The 19,759-nt window shown below is 37.2% G+C and overlaps 2 protein-coding genes across 3 annotated transcripts in view; one reads left to right on the forward strand and one right to left on the reverse strand.

The window, feature by feature from the left end:
* Nucleotides 1–6,871, forward strand: part of ATL1 (atlastin GTPase 1) — an 81,342-nt gene extending 74,471 nt beyond the window's left edge. Inside the window, exons 11-14 of one of the 2 annotated variants that reach the window (XM_036265861.1) lie at nucleotides 24–95; nucleotides 1,567–1,998; nucleotides 4,142–4,156; nucleotides 6,030–6,469. In XM_036265861.1, the coding sequence (XP_036121754.1) occupies nucleotides 24–95; nucleotides 1,567–1,998; nucleotides 4,142–4,156; nucleotides 6,030–6,140 (630 nt within the window). In that variant the 3' untranslated portion in view covers nucleotides 6,141–6,469. Of the gene's footprint in view, nucleotides 1–23; nucleotides 96–1,566; nucleotides 1,999–4,141; nucleotides 4,157–6,029 lie in introns of both variants that reach the window. The other variant, XM_036265864.1, reaches the window with a different exon arrangement.
* A 990-nt stretch (nucleotides 6,872–7,861) lies between these two features.
* The window catches only part of SAV1 (salvador family WW domain containing protein 1), a 28,547-nt gene continuing 16,649 nt past the window's right edge, over nucleotides 7,862–19,759 (reverse strand). The window contains exon 5 of the mRNA XM_036265866.1: nucleotides 7,862–9,078. Coding sequence (XP_036121759.1) covers nucleotides 8,877–9,078 — 202 coding nt within the window. The 3' untranslated portion in view covers nucleotides 7,862–8,876. The remainder of the gene's footprint in view (nucleotides 9,079–19,759) is intronic.

Here is a 19,759-nt window from a genome sequence, read left to right on the forward strand (position 1 = left end):
CATATTTTGTACTTTGTCCAAAGGCCACAGCAGAAGCTAACAATTTAGCGGCCGTGGCAAATGCCAAGGATACATACAACAAAAAAATGGAAGAGGTAAGAATTAAATTATATTGTAAGTTTTTAAAAATAAAATCAGTATTTCTCCCATGAGCTCATTCCTTCTTCCAAGTTATACTGCATACAAATGTAAAGAGGTGGCTTCGACTTATTCTTTCTTAGCCTATGTGTATAACATTTCTATTTATTGTATTCCTAAAATATATTTTAAAAACCCAAGAACACTATCCACAATTTTCAAAGTATTTTATTTTTGTTTTTGTTTTTATTTTGTTCAGATAGAGTGGGAGAGAGAGAGAAACATCGATGTGAAAGGGACACCTCAAGTGGTTACCACCCTTACAACCCAACCAGGGCCGGGGACAAACTGCAACTGAGGCACATGCCCTTAGTGGGAACCGAACCCGGGTCTCTCTGGACCGCAGGCCGACGCTCTAACCACTGAGCCAAACCGGCCAGGGCTCAAAGTATTTTAAATGTTACTTCTATATTTAATAGACACATTTTTATTTACTTTTTTTTGCCAGATAGTCCCACTAATTTATGAGTTAGTGGCTAAAATAACATATGCTACCCTCTCCACTACATCTCTTCATTCCACAATTCCAGAATTTCTATCTTACATATAAAAACCTGTTAGGAAAAAGGAAACTAAACCTCAAGGGCCAATATTTCCACCTACCATATTGTCTTTGGTTTTAACATTCTCAATGAGGATGCACCTAATAATTATTGTGTATATCTACTAATGTGATGGGTCTTTTCCACCCTGAAAATGTTATAAAATCAAAATTACATTAAAAATTGATGGAGCCTTAGAGTTGAGGGACATATAGTATATAGAATAGTGTTTATGATATAACTAAGGGGTAATTATAATGAGAGTATCCTTTATATAGTTAAATATCAAATAACCAAAGTGGTTGGTATGGGTAACTGAGATTTCCCTTATGTCTTCTGAAGAAAATGGAAAACGTGGTCCAAGAATATTTAATATGTTTCCATTTAGTCTCTTGAAGAAAATACTCAATGGACTCCATTGAGACAAAAATCAGTGAAACTGCCAAAGAAAACTTTTAATGATTTTACTTTAGAGCTTAATAGCATTGCTCATTGTTTTAAATTAAACTTCAAAAAATTACTTCAGTGCAGTTAGAAAAACTTTCCTAAAGGGACTAATTTTCTTGAATTTGGATTCATTCTGTAACTGAACTCAGTTTGCAGTTCACTTTGTGGCATGCCCTTTCATCTTGAGGAACATGGGATATTTTTTCCCATGTCAAAAAGAAAATAAAAATTAAGAGTGACGTTATATAAGTCACCTATAAAGCACCAGTCCCACTTATAGTCACACCTGATAGTTATGAACTGTGGTAAGATATGGGGTGACAAAACATATATACAGGCTCCTTGTTATTAATGTGTTCTGACAAATTTAGCTAAAATTTTGATACAGTTGCTAACCTTACTCTGCATTGCATAAACAATACTTCTGCATCTGATACAGATTTGTGGTGGTGACAAACCATTTCTGGCCCCTAATGACCTACAGACCAAACATCTCGAGCTTAAGGAAGAATCCGTGAAGCTGTTCCGAGGGGTGAAGAAGATGGGTGGGGAGGAATTTAGTCGGCGTTACCTGCAGCAATTGGAGAGTGAAATAGATGAACTTTATATCCAGTATATCAAGCACAATGATAGCAAAAATATCTTCCATGCAGCTCGTACTCCAGCCACACTGTTTGTTGTCATCTTTATTACATACGTAATTGCTGGTGTGACTGGATTCATTGGTTTGGACATCATAGCTAGCCTATGCAATATGATAATGGGACTGACCCTTATCACCCTGTGTACCTGGGCATACATCCGTTACTCTGGAGAATACCGAGAGCTCGGAGCTGTAATAGACCAGGTGGCTGCAGCCTTGTGGGACCAGGTAGGAATGCTTTTAATTCTCTTAAGCTACATTCAGCACACATTTGAATGCCATCTATATACAGGGCATTATCTTAAGATGTTGAAAATATACAGATGAACATGACTTGGGGCCCAATTTTTAGGAACTTTAGAATCTGTCAAGATGGTCAGATACAAACAACTAACTATATTAATACAATGTGCGAAGTCCTAACAACTTTTTTTTTAAATTTTATTTTTGTTACAGATGTTTCTCCTTTTTTACCCATTGACACCCTCCTCCCCATCCCCCCAACCCCGTCCCAGCTTTGTTGTCCATGTCCATTGGTTATGCGTACATGCAGATAAGTTCTGTGGTTTATCTCTTCCCACCCCCTCCACTCCCTCTTCTGAGGGTTGTCAGTCTGTACCCTACTTCCATGTTTCTGGGTCTACCCTATTCCTCAGACTGTTATGTTCATTATATTCCACAAATAAGTGTGATCATGTGGTATTTGTCTTTTTCTGCTTGGCTTGTTTCACTTAGGATAATACTTTCCAGGTCCCTCCATGTCGTCTCAAAGGATAAGAGATCTTTCTTTCTTACAGCCGCATAGTACTCCAACTGTTTTCCAGTTAATATTTCTAAAAAATACATAGATTAAGCAGTGTTATTTTTTCTTATCCTGAAAATTAAAGTGTTAAAAGTATGAGAAAACACAGTTTTTATTTAGCTGATTGTGACTCAATTATATATTAATACAACCTATTATTTGACTAGCACTGGCTTTGCCTGGATCATATACGAACCACTATCGTAAGTTGTTATATCATTGTCTCTTTTAGTACTAACTCCTAAAAGCATTATTTGGTTACTTCAGATTATCTTTATTTGAACTAAACATTTGCACCAGGTCATAGCATGAGTCCAGGTCAACCTGTTGATCAGCTGCTCATGGGTCAGTTGTCTTTTATGGTACAATTAACCATGACCTAGGGAGTCAGGCTTATCATGGTCCATTGTTGAAATAAATGATTATGGACAAGGGAGATCATTATAAACACAATAATCAACTCACTTTGTCATTTTGGAAGTATCTTCAGTTACCTCATGAAAATTTAGGGGAATTTAGTGAAGCTGAAGTTGAGATTCTCCAGAAAATTTTGGAGTTAAGACTTTTGAACACTCATGGTCTGAGGTAGCAAGTAATAACAATTCTCCCAGCATGAAGCGTATACTTACATATACTCTTTTTTTTTTTTTAATTCTCAGCCGAGGGAATATTTTCGTTTTTTTTGTTCAGATAGAGTGGGAGGGAGAGAGAGGAAGAGAGAGAGAAACATCGACGTGAAAGGGACACATCAAGTGGTTGCCACCTGCATGACCCAACCAGGGCAGGGGACAAACTGCAACCGAGGTACATGCCCTTAGCGGGAACCACACTTGGGTCTCTCTGGACCACAGGCTGACGCTCTAACCACCGAGCCAAACTGGCCAGGGCTATATATATTCTTTAAAACAGAATTTTAGCCCTGGCCAATTTGGCTCACAGGTTAGTGCACTGGCTCTTGGACCAGAGAGTTGTGGGTTCAATTCTGGTCAAGGGCATGTACCTTGGTTGTGGTTCTGTCCCTGGCCCTGGTCTGGGTTGTGCAGGAGGCAGCCAGTCCATGTGTCTCTCTCACATCGATGTGTGTCTCTCTCTCTCCCTCCTTCCCACTCTATTTGAAGATAGAAAAATATCCTCGGGTGAGGATTAAAAAAAAATAAATTCATATAAAATATGTAATATAAACAAAAAATTTATAGGAGTATTTGTTCTTTTTGTTGTTGTTAATTCTCACCCAAAGATATTTTTCTATTGATTTTTAGAGAGAGTGGAAGAGAGGGAGAGAGAGAGATAAACATCAATGTGAGAGAGAGACATCAATTGTTTGCCTCCTGCACAATCCTGACTGGGGCCAGGGATTGAACCCGCAACCCAGGTACATGCCCTTGACCAGAATTGAACCTGAGACCCTCCGAGGGCTGATGCTCTAACCACTGAACTGAACCAGCCAGAGCTGGAGTATTTGTTATTAAATGCTCACGTATTAATACTGTAAACAAAGTTGAATATCATAATGCTATTAATGAAAAAGGATACTTTTCTTTTCTTCCTTTTAAACTGCCTTTGCCACAGGGAAGTACAAATGAGGTAAGTTAAATTTTTTTAATCAAGAGCTATATATTTGTAAACATTGATCTTATTTTATAAACCGATTAGCCTTTAAAGGATGTCTAAATGTAGATTAGAAAGTCTTTGGTGACTACTGCACCTATGTTTTCCTTGCATTTACAATCTTAATTGTATATTTTTAACATGGTTTTAAAACAATATTTAATTTATTCTGGACATGTGATTTGATCTGCATCTGAAACACAACACTAGATTATCATGAATATCTTGGTTTTTTTTTCCTAACTGTGTAGGAAACTTCAGAATCCCTAAGCTCTAACATTGCACATTTTGCTCTGCTGAAGAATGAAACAAATACAGTTATGAATCTTAAGGAAACTTAACTACTGGAGAGCTTTTAAATGGAGCTATAATCTTTAGTTGTTTTTAACTTCGGCTTTTGAGTGACAGACAGGTGTACACTTTAAGCAGGTTCTAGGCCAGTATGCAGCATAACTTTCTTGGCATACCTCATACATGACCTGTAAATTGGTGTCCATTTCTCCTACCACCCTTCCACTCTGTCACTCTTCACGTGTGCAAACTCTGCATCTGAGGAAAGAATCTGAGCTTCCAGGAAGGAATCATTTGTTACATAAGAAAACTTATCTCTGGAGTCATTTTAGTCATTGTGTTCAGGAAGCAAAACTGATCTTGAACAACTACAGAGACAGCACATAATTCTTTCCTCAGTTTCTGCTGTTACATGTAACTAGATTATGTCTTAATCAAATCCCAATGATACACTTAATATTTACAAGTCAATAAGGAATTATTTCATATAAAATTCAGTAAAACAAATTCACTAAAGTAAAAACAAATTTCAACGTTGTAAACCAACCTTAAGAAAAAAATCTAAGCTTTTAGAACAGGGACTAAAATAAATGTGTTAGGATCAGTATATAATAGAACTAGGACAATACCATGTTGCACCAATATGCATTTATAGAACTGATGATGGTACCATTAGACCTAAGAAAATAGCCATATAGATTTAAAAAGATCAAAATTAATGGCATTTCCTGGGAATCAGGTACTAAAGAATATCGAGCTTTTATCCAACTTTTAAAAATCTTTAGATTTTTTAGATCCCAGAATTACATATGATAAGTTGGTCTTAACTGAGTATTCATTATGTGAAAGTCAGAAGAAATGAATCTTAGACACTAGGTGGGGGGGAGGAGAGAACATAAAAATATTTATGAACATTTATATAAAGCAATCAGTGTTCCTGAGTCAAACACCGTTCAACAGACACAAACAGAAGTAGTTTTAATGAACAAAAGGCTTTCCGATAAGGTTTTATAAAATATGAACTAATTAATAGAAACAAGGCAAGACAATGTCTGACTGGGATCCCAGTGTGGCAGAGGGAGGGAGCAATATATGTGCTTATTTGCATGACTATATCAGGAAATAATGGAGACTGAAAGTGCCCCGCCCCATTCTGAAAAACCTATAAGGAAGCCCTGATAAAAAGTATAAAGTAGATATTGGCAGTAAGAAGTTACCAGCTCCTATGATTCCTCTAAAACTGCCAAGTTCTCAACGTGTTCCTGGGGCATGGTGAGTGGTTAGGAAGCTATGCTCCAAGAGGTGTGCAAGGTCAAAGGAAATGCAGTCTGAGAATAAAACATTTACCACAAAGTAGTAACACACACTGTAAAGGTGAAAATACTTTTGGGTTCTAAGATATTAGTTATTAACTTATATCCTATATAGATTATTGATACAGATTCCAAATTTAGCAAGCTAAACTTCATATAGTCCCATAAACTAATTACACTAAAAAGGAAAATTTTTACATCTGTGTGTTTAATGTGTTTTATAATATGTATTCTTGTATTTTTAGGCTTTATACAAGCTTTACAATGCAGCAGCAACCCACAGACATCTATATCATCAAGCTTTTCCTGCACCAAAGTCAGAATCTACTGAACAATCAGAAAAGAAGACAATTTAATTCAAAATTTAAAAAAATACAGGTGCATGACCAATAGTCAGTTACATGTCTCCATGTAAACATTCACAGTGCTTCCATCAGAACAGAGTAAAATACCAAACACCTCTGAAGACTGCAAAATGGTTTAGTTCTTTTATTTCAGTGTTTAATAGCAGATGTATGTATGCATGATTATTATCATTTTGTTAACATGTACAGTTTCCTGATTTTGTCTTCAAATATGCTGTTATAATTTAGTTATTTGTCTATTTATGATGATAGTACATGTGTTCTGCTTGAATTTACTAAATTCTACTACTGGGTTATAAATTAAACCATGTAGTAATATTACTCCATGTTTGGATATGCTCATTTAATTTCTACAGAAGAATTTTTTAATTATTTCAGTCATTTGTTAAAGCATAGCATCAAAAGTCAATAGGCTTTATTCAAACTATATCATCTTACATATACCATAAGCTCTTATTTTTAAAGACATTTAAGAGAGCTTTTCAGTTGCTTTATCAAAAACTATGTATTACTTCTTTTATATTATGATTTAATATAGAATATAAACTTCTTGATCAAAAATGCACAAAAAAATCATTTTGTATGTATTTGAGTTTCTGCATTGTATATTTTTTCATTTGGTACACAAAGAAATGTATTCATCATAGGTTTATTCTTTTAATATGTGAACTATTAAAGTTTACTCTGGTTCCTAAGATTAAAAACAAATGCTTACTGACTTTTGAAATGTTTTGGAGGTGTTGATAAAGAACGATGATGGTTTATCTTTTTTAAAAATTCAAAATGCATTTTCTTTCATGTTGACCCCATTACAAATTTAGGTTTCCATTTTAAGAAACACATGCTAATCCCTTTGGGTAACATCCAGGTCTTTTACAACCGTGATTCTATACTGTATTTCTAATTACTAAAATCTCTAATGCAGTGGTTCTCAACCTTCCTAATGTAGCGACCCTTTAATACAGTTCCTCATGTTGTATGTGGGTGTATCTGCATGGGGGTGGACCTGCCTGGAGAAAGACAAAGGAGTTGTGTCTCAGTGCCTAAGACCATCGGAAATATGTGTTTTCCAATGGTCTTAGGTGACCCCTATGAAGAGTCGTTCGACCCCAAAAGGGGTCGCGACCCACAGGTTGAAAACCACTGCTCTAATGGAATGTCATTGAGCATACCTATTAAGAGCAAAAAAAAATTTGGTAATGAAAAAAAGAAAAGTAATGCCTCTTTATCTGGGAGCTCTAAAACAGTAATTTCTAACTCTCTTAGAAATGGCTAAGCCATAAGGTGCAACAGAAAAGAATAATTAAGACAACAGTGTGTAACAGTTCATAATCTATGTAAACTTAAAATCTTAGAAAAATTCGATCACATGCTCTGCAAAGTAACTTTTTCCACTGATGAAATTCCACTAGCTTATTTCCGTTTTTCAATACCACTTTCAATATATTGCTTCCTTTGACAATAGGTCTTATGAATGGAAAAATCAAATACTTATAGCACTATGTATAAAATATGGACTCAAACATTTAGTTTCCACAAAAATATATTTAATAAGCTTGTTGTACAAAATCAAACATTTAACATTTCCAACATTTTATCAACAATTTAAACTAACTGCTATCTAACCAGGAGTGCTTTTTATTTTGGAAGATTACCTAAAGTAAAAATATATTTACATATTTACAACACAGGTAAATAATAACTGAAAAGTTACTTCAACTAATGTTGAAATTCATGGAATTCTAGAGATTTATAGGCTAGATGTGCCATAAATTTGTCTGCAAAGGTATTATGCAAATATGAACAATGTCTCAGTAACTATTAAATCAAAAGGAAAAAAACTGGGAAGGAAATACTGGGTTTTAAAGTTCTGTGACAAACTCTTAAAAGATAAACTATAAGTAAAATCAGTTTATTGACCAAGATTTCATAACGAATCCCTGATTGTCATTTTTGGCAGCTCAACTTTGCTTGGTAGGATGGCAACATGCTATGCTATAGGGAACCCTCCACTATCTCATCAGAGCCATGTTCCTAAATACTATAAAAGCCCTGGCCAAAAGCAAGTGATGTTAGCAACTTTGAGTGCTGTACACACCTTTCTCACACAGGCTAAGGCCTTATGCCTTAAATATATTTCTAACATTACAGGTTCTTCACCCTTTCCTACCAAAAAATACTTTTTCATTACATTTAAAAGGGTTCTTTACATTTTGGAGGGAAGGGGAATCCCATAAATTATATATAAAAATTTATCACAATAAAGGTCCTAAATCCCATTTCATGCTTTGAACTATACACAACAGTAATATTTAAAGCATTTGATTCCAATGTTCCACTCTAAAGCAGGAAACATCTTTTTTTAATACTGCATAGGTAGTATCTCTTACTCCATTTAGAAAGGTACTATAAGAGTACCAAGTGATCATTTCCTATTTAATATCTCATTCTAATTACATTTCTTTCTGTATTTGTCTCCACTGAGAATATTCAAAGCAGTTTCCCAATATGCAGCATTCAGAAGTTTGCCATATTGGCTCTTAAAATGATAAACTATTTTTTTCTCAATAAAAGAGTATCTTTAATAACAAAATACATGTAAAATTAGAATTTTATAATTTCTAAAAAGCTGCCTTTATTAATCAAAGTACTTGTTTGCAGTCTTTTATCTGTGAAAATATTTTAAAGCCCTTATAAAACTCAAATTGTATTTTTTTAAAAATTAACTTAAAAATTCTTGCCATGTTGCTGGGCATACCACTGCTGCCTCTGCTTGCGGTTTTCCAACTCTGTGAGAAGAGCCTGTCTGTAGGCTTCATACATTTTGACAATCTGTTCCAGTTCTTTCATGAAAAGCAACTTGAGCATTCCCTGGTACGTATCCAGGTCAGCTAGCTGGAAGAGTTCCCACTTGAGAATATGGTCATATCTGTTTTAAAACACAATCATAAATATATTCAGAATACATACATAAATTGTATTTATAATAATCAACTGGCCTATTTTTATAAATATCAACTTTATTAAAACTAAACAAACCATGAGCTATAAATGAAAATAACTGAGTTATTAACTGCTACTTAAATATACTATTTTTTTAGGAAGAGGAGAAAACTGTTATTACTTCATTTCAATTAAAGTTAAAAAATACCGGTCCTGTCCTATGTTGCTCAGTCAGTTGAGCACTGAACCTTGTACTGAGAGGTCATAGGTGTGATTCCTGATCAGGGCATATGCCTGGGTTGCTGGTTCCATCCCCAGTAGGGGGAGTGCAGGAGGCAGCCAAATGACCCCTCTCTCTCATCAATGTTTCGCTCGCTCTCCCTTCCTCTCTTTCTAAAATCAATTAAAAATATATATTTTTAAAAATACCCATTTTGGTGACTTCCGGTCAAGATGGTGGGTAGGTAAACTCGGTATGGCGTCCTCCCACAACCACATCAAAGTTACAACTAAACTACAGAACGATCATCATTCAAAACCTCCTGAAATCAAGCTGAAAGGAAGTCCTACAACTAACTTCGGAATTAAAGCAGCAGCCACATCGAGACTGGTAGGAGGGGCGGAGGCGCAATGCACTGGTCCCATACCCACGTGTGGTGGAGAAAAATCAGGAGGGACACCTCAACTGGGAGGTACTCCCTGAGGACTGAGGAGTCCCCATCCCACACCAGGTGCCCTGCGCAGGGTTCCAGTGCCAGGAAGAGAATCCCCATAACTTCTGGCTGGAAAAAACAGCGGGAACTGAGGCTCAAGGAGGCTGAGGAGGCTGAGGAGGCTGGAGCCCCAGGCAGCTCCTCTTAAAGGGCCCACGCACAGACTTACCGGACTCACTCCCTCTAAGCTTGGAGGGTAGGCAACTCGAGGGGCACCAGAGACATACAGGGAAGAACTGAGCTGTTTAGCATTGGAGCAAGGGCTGGAGAGGGGACTTTCTCCAGGACAAACATGCTGTCAAAGGCCTTTGTTCCTTTGGTGAGCCCTTCCCTGGGGCTCCAGCAACCTGGCTCACACTGGTAGCCCCGTTCTGGTGATTCCCTGAGGCCCCACCCCACCCAACTTTCAGGCCCACCCAAGCTGTTGCCAGTTCCTTAACCATAGGATTGGCTTGTCTTGGATCCTGCTTCAGGTTTTCCTGAATTCTTTCAAACAAGCAGCATCTGGTCTCAGCCCCATACCTCTCACTATGTAACACAGGGAGGCAGCCAAAATGAGGAGACAAAGAAACAGGTCCCAAATGAACAGAACAAAACCCCAGGAAAAGAACTAAGTGAAATGGAGATAAGCAACCTAACAGATGCTGAGTTCAAAATACTGCTTATAAGGATGCTCAACGAACTTAGTGAGAACCTCAGCGAAATTAGTGAGGGCCTCAAGAGCATGAAAAAGGCCCAGTCAGAAATGAAGGACGCACAGTCAGAAATGAAGGAGGCACTAACTTAAATAAAGAATAATTTACACAGATTCAATAGTAGAGTAGGTAAAGCCAAGAAGCAAACCATCGATTTGGAATATAAGGAAGCAAAAAACACCCAGTCAGAACAGCAAAAAAAAAAAAAAGAATCCAAAAAAATGAGGATAGTGTAAGGAGCCTCTGGGACCACTTCAAGTATGCCAATATTCACATCTTGGGAGTGCCAGAAGGAGAAGAGAGAGAACAAGAAATCGAAAACCTATTTGAAACAAGAAAACTTCCCTAACTTGGTGAAGAAAACAGACATACAAGTCCAGGAAGCAAAGAGAGTCCCAAACAAGAGGAACCCAAAAGGCCTACACCAAGACACATCATCATCAAAATGCAAAAGGTTCAAGACAAAGAGAGAATCTTAAAAGCAGCAAGAGAAAGGCAGCTAGTTATCTACAAGGGAGTTCCCATAAGGCTGTCAGCTGATTTCTCAAAAGAAATTTTGCAAGCCAGAAGGGAGTGGCAAGAAATATTCAGAGTGATGAAAAGCAAGAACCTACAACCCAGATTACTCTATCCTGCAAAGCTGTCATTTAGAATCGGCCATATAAAGAGTTTCCCAGACAAGGAAATGCTAAAGGAGTTCATCACCACCAAACCATTATTATATGAAGTGTTGAAGGTTCTTCTTGAAGAAAAAGATAAAAAACATGAACAAACAAAATGGCAATGAATATATCTCTCTATCGACAACTGAATCTACAAACAAATGAACAAACAGATAGAGAGAACATTTTGTTGGTTGCCAGATGGGAGGGGGTTTGGGGAATGGGTGAAAAAGGTGAAGGGATTAAGAAGTACAAACTGGTTGCTAGACTGACAAACCTCAAAGGGAAGGGGGGTTGGGGAGTGGGAAGAAATAAACCAAAGAACTTATATGCATATATGCATAACCAATGGACACAGACAACAGTGTGGGGAAAGGCAGGAGGGGGGCAGGAGTGGGGAGGAGGGGGGTCAATGGGGGAAAAATGAGGAACATCTGTAATACATTCAACAATAAAGATTAAAATATATATACATATATATACACCAAAAAAAGGAAAAATACTCATTTCTTTTCACCTTAAAGTATTAGTTATTCTAATATATATATATATATATATATATATATATATATATATTTTTTATCCTCACCCGAGGACATTTTTCCATTTTTTGTTCAGATAGAGCGGGAGGGAGAGAGAGGAAGAGAGAGAGAGAGAAACATAGACGTGAAGGGACACATCGAGTGGCTGCTACCCGCACGACCAACCAGGGCCGGGGACAAACTGCAACCGAGGTACGTGCCCTTAGCGGGAACTGAACCCGGGTTTCTCTGTACCTCAGGCCAACACTCCAACCGCTGAGCCAAACCGGCCAGGGCTAGTTATTCTAATATTAACACTAGAGAGCAATAAACACAGATTTCAAACCACTGTGGTTCTACAATTTCTAAAGAACACATTCTATGCTATTCTTAAGTTTATCCCAAGTTAATTGTCAGGAACTTAAAGAATGCTTTAGACCACACTGTGCCTGCAAACAACAATACATACAATGGGCAAGGTCATTCGTGTCATTAGTATTGACAGAGCTTTCTGAGGAATGCTGTTCACTATAGCAAACAAGGAACTAAACAGAAGAGGAATGAAGAACCATCATTCGTGGGTTGAGGTTTCCTAAGGCTGAGTATGTAGTATTTAAAAAACAACAACAACACATAGAAAAACTCAAGCAGAAAGGAAATAATCTCTTTTCAAAATGGAACAAAAAGTAGACTGTAGAAGACTCTACAGTATGGGGAAGGACTCATGTAAGGTTATATTTATATATGTATCTCAGAAGGCCTTCTTCAGTGGTAGGTAGATAACTTACAGAGATGATAGTATGTCACAAAGTACTAAAGCAGTAATTTACACTTTGAATTGAAAGACACCGGAAGACAGCACTCAAATCCAATTTTCTTATTTTACACATGAAAAAACTGAAACCCGAAAAGGCTATTTCTCTCTTGCAAAATTGTTTAGTGACTAAAAGATCATAAAGGCAGAGAACTGTGGACTGAGATGCTTCAGAATAATAGTTTTAACTGTTAATACTAACACTAGACAAAGAACTTGAACTAGAGAAAGGCATATACCTATAAAATAATGAAGTCATACTTCTCAAATCATACTGCAGAGCTGACATAATGGGAAGCTTTAGTTATAAATTCTATTAAATTTATTTTTAATGATCATTTATAATATTTCCTACCCAATGGGTCCTTTGTTAATTCATTTAACATATTATTCCAAAAGGATCACTTGTCTAATATGAATTTTAAAAGGCTTTTAAAAAAGGGAAACAGCAAACAAGTACTGAGCAGTCAGTATGAACCATGTTGACATACATATCTGTGTACCTTGGGTATATGTACCAGGAATACCAGGAGCACAACATGCAAAATTACAAGGTAAACATTTTGTTGGAACCCAATTTCACTCATTTAATTAATGAATGCTGCAAATTGACTAACAAATAAACTTGGTAGAAAGCTTTATATTCTCTTCAGGAGGAAACTCCAACAACTTGCCAACATAAATTGGAGAGACACTGCAAGAAATACTCAATAAGCCTCCATGAAGAAACAGTTGTAAGGTGTTTTCTAGAATATCTGCCATTCATGAAGCTTAATATTTTACTTGTTTGAAACAAATTCATAATTTCTAACAAAAAAAATCTTAATCTTCCAGAGTATGAACTCCACAGCTAAGGAGCATTTCAGCAATGCTTACTGCTTCAAGATGCTTAAATTTATGCTAGGCTATGAACTGTAAGAACATTAAAACTCATGTATCATCTGTCTACATTCTAGCAAGCAAAAAAGAAGAATTGGTAAATATACTTGTTTTTAAGATATAAATATCATTCTGTATCAGCATTCAAGTTTTTAAAAAAAGAAAAAATAGAAAAAGCTTCAGATAATTTTCTGACTTACCAATCACAGTATTTAGCATCAAGAACAGGATTACATGGGTAGAAGCAACAAAATCAGAATAATTAAAGAAAATCCATTGGAAGAAAAAGTTTACTCTAAAAAAGAGCATAGATGAAAAAAGTACCCAATGCATCAATTTCCATTCCAAATTCTTGTCCCTGCTGTTTCTATATAGTTACTACCCCCCTTCTGCCAAAATACATCCCAATATGCCTGATTATTTTTTAAAGTATATAATTACCATTCTTTCCTTCTTAACTAGCAAAATAATCTACTTCCCCAAGTTTAACTTTTAGCCAACTATACTCTAAATATATAGGCAAATTATTTAGAAAATAGACTGTAAAAACAACTCCAGTAAGCTTATACGGACAGCATCTCTTTTGTTGTTTTTCCTAGGACAGGCTCCTAGTCAAACACTATTTATAAATAATGCATATATACAAACAGCTATTGCTATAATGCTATCAAAAAAACATGTTCACACTGCAGTGTATGCTTCCTTTAGGAGCCAAAAAGTGCAGCCTTTCTCAGCTCCATGTATCATAATGACTTAGTCTAAGTTCCCTGCACCTGCCCCCTATAACAGTGTGCTCACTATTTCTTTCCACCTACACCCACAACTGGGTCAGTGTTGATACTGCAGGATCACCAGGCCACAGGAATGAAATAAAATCCATGCCACATGCTGTTGGAGACTGGTGTTGGGGAGTGTGTGAGGAATATTAGAAAGTAAACATATTCCTGACAGTCTTTTTCCTGCTAAAGATTAAATCTTATAATTTTATCTGAAAATTCAGCTTAATTACAGTTATATGGTGCATTATACTTTTGTGAGCAGACTTAGAAAACATAACTTCACTAAAATTAATAATAATTTAGAACATAATCTGCTTCTAAGTCAAGTTCTAGAAGTATATATGCAAACAGTATTCTGGTAAGTTACTGCTAGAGAGAGAAATAAAAATTTCAAGAAGTTAGCCCTGGCTGGTTTGGTTCAGTGGTTAGAGCATCGGTCCACAGACCAGAGATTCTGGGTTCAGGTCCCGCTAAGGGCATGTACCTCAGTTGCAGTTTGTCCCTGGCCCCGGCTGGAGTCATGTGGGTGGCAGTCAGTCGATGTCTCTCACATTGATGTTTCTCCCTCTCTCTCGTCCTCCCTTTCTCCCTCCCCACTACCTGAAGATAAATGCAAAAATGTCCTCAGGTGAGGATTAAAAAAAAATTTTTCAAGAAGTTAGAAAGTTAATTGTTAAACAAGAGGAAGAAAGGCTAGTTTTTTTTTGGTTAAAACCTCTTTTTTTAAATTTTTTTTTTAATTTTTATTTTTTATCCTCACCCGAGGACATTTTTGCATTTATCTTTGGACGGGGGGGGGGGCCCCACACTGAGTGGTTGCCACCCACACGACCCCATCTAGGGCCGGGGACAAACTGCAACTAAGGTACGTGCTCTTAGTGGCAACCAAACCCAGGTCTCTCTGGACCACGGGCCAACACTCTAACAGCTGAGCCAAACCAGCCAGGGCAAAATGTCTCTTTTTGATGGGATAATCATCATCTAATGCACAGATAACAGCTCACTCTTTGCTAATAGAAGAGTATTAACCATTTCCATACTCTTTAGTGATAAAAACTTAGGAGCAACTAAGAAGCAACAGGTTTCCAGACTTCTTAAGTTTTTAAACAAAGAAGTATTTTCTCTTTTTTTTCTGGCCCTTTCTGGGAGAGTTCTGAGCTACTTGAAGAAAAACAAAACAGTTGCTAATTTCATATAGTTTTATAGCTATCTCATAGAACCATCTATGAAAGGGACTATAATCTTTGAGAGTCCTTTTTGTCATAAGAAGCAAGGAATTCCATTTATGTACTATCTTTTTCCCCCAAAAGAAAGGTTTTTTATGTTATTTTTTTTTCTAACAAAGACTATAAAATAGAAAGAGTAACCCTCAAATAACAAAGGTTAACAGTTGGGCACATATTCTTCCAGACTTGAGAAAAAAAAAATACATACACATACTATATTTGACTTAAGAATCAGTATGTGAACAGACTATATACAGTAGTGGGTCAATTGTTATTCAAGAATGAAAGAAGAGCCCTGGCCGGTTTGGCTCAGCAGTTAGAGCGTTGGCCCACAGACCAGAAACTCCCAGGTTCAGTTCCCAGTAGGGGCACATACTTCAGTTACTATTTGTTCCCAGCCCCGGTTGGGTTGTGTGGATGACAACCAGTCGATGTGTCTCTCTCACATCAATGTTTCTCTCACTCTCTTCCCCCCTCTCTCCCTTCTGCTCTATTTAAAGATAAATGCAAAAGTGTCCTCAGGAGAAAATTAAAAAATATATATACAACTCCTAGACACAGACAACAGCATGGTGATTACCAGAGGAGAAGGGGAGTGAGGGAAGGTAAGAAGATATAGGGAGGATATATGATGATGAAAGGAGACTTCACTTGACTTGGGGTTGAGAACACACAACACAACATACAGACGATGTATTACAGAATTGTACACCTGAAACCTATATATAATTTTATTAACCAATGACACCCCAATAAAGCCAATAAAAAAAAGTGAAAGAGGAGAAAAAGGAAAAAAAAGTTCATTTGCTATCACATTCCTAATTCCATTCCTACACTATACAGATATTATCAGATAAAAAAGCCAAGACACCACCCTGGCCAGTTTGGCTCAGCAGTTAGAGCATCGGCCTGTGGACCAGAGAAACCCAGGTTCAGTTCCCTCTAAGGGCACGCACCTCGGTTGCAGTTTGTCCCCACCCCAATTGGGGTCATGTGGGTGGCAACCAGTCAATGTGTCTCTCTCATCGATGTTTCTCTCTCTTTTCCTCTCTCTCTCTCCCTCTCGCTCTATCGCTCTATGCAAAAATGTCCTTGGGTGAGGATAAAAAAAAAAAAAGCCGAGACACCAAACCATGCAAAACTTCTATAGATCAATGTGCACCTAATATTAAATAAACTAAACCCAAATTTTATTATTTTTTTAAATTAATTATTTTTTTTTAATCCTCACCCGAGGACACTTTTGCATTTATCTTTAGATAGAGCAGGGGGAAGTGGGGGGGGGGGAGACAGAGAGAAACATCGATGTGAGAGACACAATGACTAGCTGCCACCCACACAACCCCAACCGGGGCCAGGGACAAACTGCAACCATGGTACGTGCCCTTAGCAGGAACCGAACCTGGGACTCTCTGGTCCAGAGGCCGATGCTCTAACCACTGAGCAAAACTGGCCAGGGCCTAAACCCAAACTTTAGATAAGCACTGTATATACCTTACAGAATAATATCTATAATTAAAAATTCTTTTTTTATTGTTGACAGTATTACAGATGTCCCGTCTTTCCCCCTCCCCCACTTCCCACCCTCCTCCCAGCCCCCAACCCACTCCAGGCCCTTACCACACCACTGTCTGTGTCCACGGGCTATGCACAGATGAATATGAATTCCTTGGTTAATCTCCCCCTCTCCCCAGACATGTCAGTCTGTTCAATCCCTCTGGACCTATTTTGTTTGTCCATTTATTATGTTCACTAGATTCCACTTATAACTAAGATCATGTGATATTTGTCTTTCTGTGACTGGCTTATTTCACTCAGAGTAATATTCTTTAAAAATTACATTAAATTTGACCTAGGGGGAAAAAAAAGAATGAAAATTTTCAGAGTACAACCCTCAAGAATACCCTTGTCTCTCTGCATCAGGCCACAGATCAACAGCCATTAATTTACAGGCTGAGAAGACAGGGAATGTTTATTTTGGCCAAAAATAATTCATAGTAAATGGCCAATAACTATGAAAATGTTAAACTGGCCTAAATGAGCAGAATCATGGTCAAATAAGTATAAGGCATATTCTACATGAAATGTACCAACTATTCAAATTAAAAGTCTAAAAAGAAGCTAGTAAGAGCAAATGGCTCTAAGCAAAAAAATTAAAGGCATAGTCATACACACACATAAAGGGCTAGTAAATACATAGCAGGATGGTAAAAATCTAGATCCCTTGGAAATTTTATTTCAATGATCAGCCTTTATAATAATAGAAAAAAGTTACTATTTCCAAAAGTGTGTATGTGAAAGGTTTTACATTCCTTTCATTTGAATATCAAAAATTTAATTATCTTATGCCAAATTGTCCAATCATTTTAAACTCTCTAAAACTCTTCTCTGAGCTATTTTATGCTGATAATTTTGGTTTTAGAAATACAAAAGGTAAATTAAGAGTAAGGCTACAAAAACTAGTAACTGAATGTTACTTTATATAGTTGTTTAAAGTACACGAAATAATTATTATGTGGAAAATGCCTACCAAAGTACCAGGAATTAAATAGCTGCTAAGTAAATGACAATTATTAAATAAGAAAGTACCGCCCTGGCCGGTTTGGCTCAGCGGTTAGAGCGTCCGCCTGCGGTCCGGAGAGACCCGGGTTCGGTTCCCGCTAAGGGCACGTACCTTGGTTGCAGTTTGTCCCCGGCCCTGGTTGGTCGTGCGGGTGGCAGCCACTCGATGTGTCCCTTTCACATCGATGTTTCCCTCTCTCTCTCTTCCTCTCTCTCCCTCCCACTCTGTCTGTACAAAAAATGGAAAAATGTCCTCGGATGAGGATTAAAAAATAAATAAATAAATAAATAAATAAATAAGAAAGTACCAATGACAAAAGTTAATGATCTTTGAAGTTAGAGATAAAGGTTTGAAATCTACCACATAACAGTTGTGTGATGTGAGCAGAGATTAATAAAGCCTCCATTTTTTTCATTTGTAAAATGGGCTTGGGGAAGATTATATGAGATAACATGCCTGAAAGTTTAGTAAGAGGTACATAGGAAGCACTGGATAATCAATAACTATTTACTTTCAAACACCCCCTTTTCTGAAATCATAGCACTTTGTATATAACACTGTTACTAGTCTTCATCATGTTGGGTTATTGATCTGAGTATTTACTTCTGTTTTCCCAGAAGAGAAAAGCTCTTTGAGGCCAAGATTTCATTCATTTATTCATGATTACATTCCAAGAACAGTGCCTACTCTGGCACCCAAGAAATATCCTCAATGAGTCTGGCAAACTCACAACCATCTCTAAAAATGAGCACATGTATTTTCTTCTTCAGTGCAGCTTTCCTTGCTCCCACTCATAATAAGGGCTTGCACATGGCAGCCACTATACCATGTGCTTTAAAATGCATAATCACTTTTAAGCCTCACCACACCAATAAAGGTAGGTAAGATTATTACCCCCACCCCCATGTTTCAGGAGAGGAAAAAATACTTAGATCTAAGTTCAGTGGCTTGCACAAGGTTGTTCAGTAAGCAGGTGACAGAGCCAGAAATCACACTCAGTTTCCTTCCTGAGCAAACTTAACCACTATTCTACACCTCCACTCCCAACAATAACCATTTACTAAGTTCTCTCCATGTTCAAAGCACTATGGTATACTTTATATGCATCAATTTATTAAATTATTTTTTTGTTAATTCTCACCTGAAGATATTTTTTCCACTAATTTTTTTTGGGGGGGAGCAGAGAGAGATAAGAGAAATATGTGAAAAAGACACATTAACTGGTTGCCTTCCACATGCACCTGCCCTGACTGGGGCCGGGGATCAAACTTGCAACCAAGGTACGTGCCCTTGATCGGGAATCAAACCCAAGACTCTCTGGTGTGTGGGCCGATGCTGTAACCATTGAGCCCACCAGCCAGGGCAAATTCTTAATAATGTTAAGGGTAAGTACTATTACTATTCCCAAATTACAGGGGGGGGGGGGAAACAAAATTAAACACCCTGCCCAGGGTTACACAGCTAAAAAGCACCAGTGACTTAGATCATTTTATCCCAGAACTTGCAGCCACTACCCGTACAACTTCCTCAACACCTGTGTCCTGCTTTTTTTCACCTATGTACCTAGGACTCACTTGGATCCTTACTTTTATCACAAGATATTATATCACTTATTTACAACTTAATCTCCCCCTATGAGAATGTAAGTTTCTTATTGTACCCCTATTACAGTATAGGTCTGCATACAAAGTGAAGATTCAATAAAATGTTTATAGAACATTTCTAATCAACTTTATAAGCTGTGACATCCTTTCTTCAAATAAAATATTATTTATAAGCCCAATACATTTAAGAGAAAAAACATGATGTTGGGGT

The sequence above is a fragment of the Molossus molossus genome, unplaced genomic scaffold (assembly GCF_014108415.1).
Source record: "Molossus molossus isolate mMolMol1 unplaced genomic scaffold, mMolMol1.p scaffold_m16_p_1, whole genome shotgun sequence".
In the NCBI taxonomy this organism is placed as follows: domain Eukaryota; kingdom Metazoa; phylum Chordata; class Mammalia; order Chiroptera; family Molossidae; genus Molossus; species Molossus molossus.